The sequence below is a fragment of the Mastigoproctus giganteus genome, chromosome 5 (assembly GCF_048544385.1).
Source record: "Mastigoproctus giganteus isolate SK-2022 chromosome 5, ASM4854438v1, whole genome shotgun sequence".
Taxonomy (NCBI): domain Eukaryota; kingdom Metazoa; phylum Arthropoda; class Arachnida; order Uropygi; family Thelyphonidae; genus Mastigoproctus; species Mastigoproctus giganteus.
Genome location: NC_143579.1, coordinates 179,740,965 through 179,748,365, shown reverse-complemented (window position 1 = coordinate 179,748,365; position 7,401 = coordinate 179,740,965). Strand labels below are relative to the sequence as shown.

The window sequence follows — 7,401 nt, the reverse complement described above, 5'->3', positions numbered from 1 at the left end:
GTCAACTAACAGATGACTGTTATTTGTATCAACATGTCAGGGAACGTACTAGAGAAAAGAATACCCTAGACCTCATCATCACCCATGAATCAGATGACATAACAGGGCTGACAGTAGAGGAACCAGTAGCAGGAAGTGATCACGGAGTTCTATGGTGGATGATGATGAGAGAAGTAGCAGCAGTAAAAGGCAAAGGAATGGGTTTTAATTTCGGAAAAGGAAATTATGATGCCTTAAGGTGCTACATGGCCTCTATTAACTGGGTAGATATCGCACAGAGAATGAATACATTTGAACTGTGGTATGCTTTTAAAACATTAATCACAGATGCCTTGAATGCATATTTACCATTAAAAAATACTCCACGAGGAGGGTTCCAAGTTGGATGAATAGTGAAGTTGCCACATTACTTGAGCAGAAAAAGGTGGCATGGAAAGGTTACAGAGCAATAAAAAGTACTGAAGCCTATAACAGCTACAAGGTGATCTGTAATAGAGCCACAGAAAAGGTTCGACAGGCAAAGGCAGTTTATGAGAAATCACTAGCAAACAGAGCAAAGAGGGGGGATAAGGAATTCTTCACATATATAAATGCCAAGAAGAGCAGGACAAACCAGATCGGACTTTTACGTAAGGGAAAGGGGATAGTATTAAATACACCAGCTGCCGTTGCAGATGAACTCAACAGTTATTTTGCATCGATATATAAAAATGAAAAACCTTTTGTGGCAATGGGAAATTGTGGGAGCGAATTTGAAAAATATGTAATTAATGATATTGAAATTTCGCAAGATTATTTAATGAAAAAACTTTCAAGCCTACAGGCCAGTAAGGCTCCTGGAGTTGATGGAATATACCCTATAATCTTAAGGGAGGCGGCAAGTGAGTGCACTGAACCATCACTAGACTCTGGGGAGATTCCATTGGATTGGAAAAGTGCCAATGTGTCTCCAATACATAAGGATGGCCCTAAGAGTGAAGTGGGAAATTATCGACCTGTCAGTCTGACTTCAGTGGTAGGGAAAATCATGGAGGCAATGATCAAGGGTGGAATTCAGGATCATTTGGATCGAATTGAAATTCTCAAGGATACTCAGCATGGTTTTGTGAAGGGAAAATCATGTTTAACAAATCTGGTTCGCTATTTTGAAAGGGTCACTCATGAGCTGGATTTAGGGAATAATTTCGACTTTGTTTATTTAGATTTCAGCAAAGCTTTTGACTCAGTCTCACATGAGCGGTTGCTTTATAAGCTGGAACAGGTTGGAATCACTGGGAAAATCCTTAGATGGATAGCTGGATGACTTCAGGGCAGGAGGCAGAGGGTTGTGATAAATGGCTATTCCTCAGATTGGGTTGATGTAAGAAGTGGGGGTTCCCCAAGGATCAGTATTAAGACCACTGTTATTTTTAATGTTCATAAACGACATCGATGAAGGGATAGTGGGCGTGATGTCTAAATTTGCAGATGATGTTAAAATTGGTAGAGTAGTTAATGATCACTGTCAAGCTGAGCTTCTTCAGAGAGACCTAGAATAACTTCAGGAATGGCCAGAAAAATGGCAGCAATGCTTTAATCCAACAAAGTGTAAGGTATTACACCTGGGTTGGTAATCCCAAAATAACTTATTCACTTGGAGGAGTTCAACTAAATCCAGTACTGGAGGAAAGGGACTTGGGTATTACGATACGGTCAAACATGAAATTCTCTGAGCATTGTAAACAGGTTGCAAGGAAGGCCCATGGTGTCCTATCGATGATCTATCGAACTTTTGCAAGTAGAGATAGGGACGTGATAATCCCATTATGTAAGGCTTTTGTTAGACCACACTTGGAATACTGTGTTCAAGTATGGAGACCGCACCTAAAGAAAGACATCGAGCTTCTTGAAAGGGTACAAAGACGAGTAACTCACCTGGTGAGATCGGCAAAATGGTGTCCATATGAAGAAAGACTTCGAATATGTGGGTTGCAGAGTTTGGAAACTAGACACCTTAGAGGAGATTTGATTGAGGTGTTTAAGGCTGTGAGAGGCATCAGTAAAATGAATGAGGATGGAATTGTCACGGTTATAAATGATGCTATAACTAGGGGACATAAATTCAAGTTATGGGGGGGGAATGTTTAGATTGGACTGCAGGAAGTTTTATTTTAGACAAGTTATAAATTACTGGAATAAGTTGCCTACATGGGTGGTAGAGGCTGACAGTTTGGGGAAATTCAAAGGTTATCTAGATAGTACCTTCGGGTCAGGGAAGCGCATAGGATGATAGGTTTAATTTCCTTTTCTTTTACTAATTATTATTATTTATTTTATTTCTGTTTATCATTGTTTTATTCGTTTTTTTTTTTTTTTTTTTTGACCGGTGCAGCATAAGCCATAGGCTTTCTTGCACCATGCAGCCATTACTAATACTAATACTGATCTGTGTAGGATGTACTAATTGTCACCTGCCTTTGTTGAAATGCCATCTGGTATACAAAATCAGTTTTCAAATAAAGATAAGCTGTCTGCTGAAAGCAGCGCAATATCAAGGCAAGTCTGCCCTTTGTGAGAATCCAGCCTACTATTCTCCACGCAGTTAAATCTCCAAGGGTACTGGATTTTAAAGTTTACTGTATACGATATCAAAATTATTTTTATCCAGTTCCTCTGTTACTGTCATAGTAGCTAATCAGATTGGTCTGACAAGGTCTCCCATTAACAAATCTGTGCTGTGATTGGCATATAACTGCATTCATTACTTCTTTAACCATCAACTCCATTATTCTCCCTGCAACAAAGGTCAAGCTTAAAAGTCTAATTATTCCGTATCTCCTCTGCCCTTTAATCCTCCTTGTAAATAGGAGAAACATTTTCACTTCTCCAATCTGTGGGGACCTTGAACAAATGGATGCTCTCCTAATTCCACTTTCCTCTCAGATATCAAATCATCAGCTCCCAGTTATAACTTGGCATATGGTATACTTCTGGTATTCCCATCCCTAAACACTTAATATGTGAATGTACATGCATTTATTCAGTTTGTTAGCAATGCAAATAGATTCAATTATTATGCCATCCATATCTAGTGGACCAATGTGGTTCATTCCTTTCCTTCTATTTTTAAAGTAAGCAAAAACCTCTTCGTATTCTTAGCCAAAAAATTGTCATAAGCTGTCTTTGTTTACGTAATCCCCTTTGTCATTTGCTTGCAGGTCAGTTTATATTTACTGAAGCTTCCATGTCTGATAGTTTATAATCACCCCATGCATTTTTCTTCTCTGCCACTAGTCTCATCAGTTTATCTGACATCCATTTAGGTCTAAACCTTGAACAATATTCTTAATTAGTACAAAAAGCTTGATGGCTTTTACAAATACTTCCCTGAATGCTTCCCATTTAGAACTTTCAGTTAGTACCACTGAATAGAATTTAAAAACTCAGATATGAAGTTCTCATTATGGTTACCTTTCAAGCAAAAGTCCTTCCCTTTGCCCATTGACAGTAGTTCGTAAGTAAAGTTAAGTAAATCGCACATCAATACGCTGTGATCACTGCCACATATTTCTTTTATCTCATATTTTTAATGCATGAAGGGTTTCTACTGATAATCAGATAAAAGATTTCTCTCAACCAAGATTTCTTAACCTTTCTCTCATTACTTCTCTAACAAGCTGGTGTAGAAAACAGTCAACCAATAAATCCTGAAAGTTGCTTCTGATTTACTGGCCCACTCTGTCTCTGTATAGTTTGGTTATACTCTACCCAGCCATTAGGCATAAAAAGCACTCCTACTCTCATTTTTTCCCCACTAATGCATATGTTACCCAAAACTGAACCAATGTTGCACTGGCCAGTCAAGTCAACTGGATGCACTACCTTAGATTCAACATACTTCTTAACTAAGACCACAACAACTCCCCTTCTCCTGTCCTCTTTTCTACACACATTGTACTGCCCAAATTCAAATTCTCCAATCCTTATGTCTGAGTGGTACCTTACAATGTCTGGATTTGATGACTTACAAATATGTCAAATTCACCAAATTTGTTTACTATACTCCTAGAAATGGTGTACACACAGGTATACATGCCCCTGTTTTTTACTCCTTAACATAGCCCATGCATTTGATTATTCCATGAGGAACTCTAGCAGGCCTTGTAATCACCAATACTTTGGTTTTCAGGCTCTGCTGCATATTCCAATAGAAGTGCAAGAATCGCCTACACATCTGCCTGTGACTGCTATTAGTGTGTGTAATAGCACAAGCTAGCTAGCAGTTTTCTGATTCATGTAACACTGAATCAGCAAATATTCTTGCAGTCTTTCCACTTAAGTGTATCCTTCTCTGAATATGTCTGTGTACAAGCCCAGCACAGACCATGGTGAGAAAAATTCTTTCCCAAGAGCCTTACACAGTCTCTCAGGGCCAAAGTGATAAACAAGGTTCTCATATACAATACTTCCTCATATCATGTCTAGGCAGAATTGCAGACACTTTCAAATTTAATCCTAATTCACAACCTTTTCTCAATATTGTTCTGTATTTGTTAAGTAAATCTTCAGATCTCCTACTCTTAATATCATTAGTACCAACATGTTAAATGATATCAGCTTTTTTGTCTTAAATGATAACTTTTAATATCATCATAACAATCTTTAAATGATAATAACTGCTCTCCATCATCAACTTTTGCCAGGGTACAATTGATGAACCAGGATCAAAAGCATTACTGCTGCTTTCACTTAAACGCCATCCTTGAGTTTTTTTTTTTAACAAATTAAACTTCTCTACAGTAATTATCTGTGTATGCATATTGATCCATCACATTCTCCATGCCACTTGCTTTTCAATAGCATATTGAGAATGTTGTTTGTAAACACAATTAAAATGTTTAATATTCGGTGAATCAGTTACACCAAACTAACAAGACGTGGAAATTCTTGAGTGATTCACTGTTAATTATCAGTCAGTTGCCAAACTTGTTCATGAGCAATAATAATAATGTCCCATGACCTTTTAAAGAAACTTCCCTATGAAGCTGGAGCACAGTTTAATGGCTATAAGATGGAATCGTCACCATGCGTAATCAACTGTGACACCACTTGGGTAAGCAATCTGAAAACTAAAAATCGATTTTTGGGCGATTTTCCAGATTCACTAATTTTTCCTAAAATAGCTGGAAAATGGGAGTGTGAGATAATGGAATGAGGAGGTTCAACTATATTCTTTAAATAGTGTATTTTATTAAATAAAATATGCATCGAAAAAAAAAAAAAAAAAAAAAGGATTACTTAGAAAATTAAAAATAAAAGTTTCATATAAAATGCTAAGCCCCAGTTGTATCATCACTTCTGTTTACTATCCAAATGTTTGAGACGTATAATGATCATGATTATTTGTGACATGATCAGACACTTTTCTGACCAAGTCTGTGATAAGACAGCTAAATATTTGAAAAAATATTCTGTAATTTTAAAAATAAACACTCAAACAATGAAACTGTTCCATTTTTTTAATCACTCTCCAATAATTATACACTTTTTCTTTTATACAGTCTTAGTCATCTTCACTAGAACTTTGTTCTTCATCTTCTAATTCATCCATAGGAAAACGAAGAATAGCAGCTAATCCTGTTAATTGGTCCAACTCTGAGAGAAATAAATTGTTACATGTTCAAACTAATAATTATTTGATTTGTTCTTATGATTACATATGTATATGCTTACACATGCATTCTCTGAACAAGAATAAATTTCAATAAATTTTAAAGGAAATAAAATATTTGCTAAGTTGGGTTTTGTTACTTAATTTCAACTGGAATGTAAAGCAATGGGCTTATTTTCCATGTTTACAAGCATGTTTACTGTTTTAGTAATGAAGATAATTCACTAGGTAATTTACCCATTTAAACATCATGTATGAACTGTATGTTATCTGCATTTTGATCCTTTTTATAAGTATTGTGAGGCTACAAAAAAACAACCATTAACTCCTGTTTTTTTTCTGTTATTTAGAACAAGTGCCAAAGGACACTAAGACCATATGGTGTCAGTGGGTTTGCCTGTTTGTAGGATGAAAATCCAGTTTTCAAGGGAGAGAGAGAGAGAGAGAGAGAGAAAAAAAACATGCAACTTTTATCTGCCTAATTCAGCCAGCTATAAAAAAAAAAAAAAAAAAAAATGTTTCTGTAAAGACAGAATATCAAAACCAGGCATTATTTCAATGTGATAGAACTGCAATTGTATCCAATGAGCAAAGTGTGAGAACTTTTATTTTCTCCAAAGGTAAATCCAAGCACAATCTTATATTCTTATTAGTAATGTCAGTCACTATATAATTTAGTACAGTTAGTTACAGAAGTCAAGAATTTAAAGAGGATAAAGCTGGAAATAATAAAATCAAAGTAACAGTTTACTAAACTAATAGCAAAAACAAAACGAAGAGTACATTTGCATGACTATTCATAGCAATTACCCAAATATGGATTCTTTAATAAAATGTGACAGAAGTCACTGCACCTCCATTTGATGTCAGTTCAGTGGTAGTACAGGGTACTACCACTGAACTGACAGGGTAATCAAAAGTCAAGTCATTACAGAATAGCAACTTTTATTTATTGTTCGATGTACATAAATATTATACAGTGGATTCCGGTTATTTGGGCCACTGGTTAATCGGGTCAGCCGTTTATTTGGGGAAAATCTTAAAAAAACAGAAACCAATCAAGAAAATAGCCAGGGTTTACTTCGCTTAATTGGGACAGCATGCCGTTTAATCCGGGCAGAAGACTGCAGTACTGGAGATTACCCTATGATTGTCTCCAATGGTACCACGTGGCTCGGGTGGGGCATTATAGCCTTAGTCGCTAATGCGCCAATAAAACCCAACAACAAACAAACAACAAACGTGGCTCGGTCAAAATTCTGGAGGTCACAACCATAAAACAATTAGCAGTCACCTGTTTATTGGGCTTTTCTGTTAGTGAAATATATCATAAATGGACAGTAAACTCGATCTTACTGAATTTGCGATAACACTGACAGCTGGAATTCTGTGGGTTATTATGGTGAAATGTGTTTACACTTCCACGAAATCTTCAATCATATAAAAAAAATTAATTTTCAGATCTTCTCTTTATTCCTATTTTTAAAGCTTTGTAACTCGTTACTCTGTTCTCACTTGCACGTATTGTGTTATTTGCAATTTGTGTGTGCTGTGTTCTTTGTTATTGATTGCTTATCTTTTTACTGTTTTAAATTTTAACTCCCACCCACAAATGGCAGTGAACAGAAATGTCAACTAGCTAGTATGTACACAATACTGTACGTATTAATTCTTCCGATTATCACGTATCATTTAATTTTTTAATTGGTAAGGTAATAAAGGGTAAATTTGTGCTTAATATATCTTTACTT

At 36.0% G+C, this 7,401-nt stretch overlaps 1 protein-coding gene across 1 annotated transcript in view; it reads right to left on the bottom strand.

Annotated features, from left to right (window-relative positions):
* Nucleotides 1-5,480: 5,480 nt before the first annotated feature.
* The window catches only part of pelo (pelota mRNA surveillance and ribosome rescue factor), a 220,382-nt gene continuing 218,461 nt past the window's right edge, over nucleotides 5,481-7,401 (bottom strand). The window contains exon 11 of the mRNA XM_090373555.1: nucleotides 5,481-5,634. Coding sequence (XP_090229681.1) covers nucleotides 5,543-5,634 — 92 coding nt within the window. The 3' untranslated portion in view covers nucleotides 5,481-5,542. The remainder of the gene's footprint in view (nucleotides 5,635-7,401) is intronic.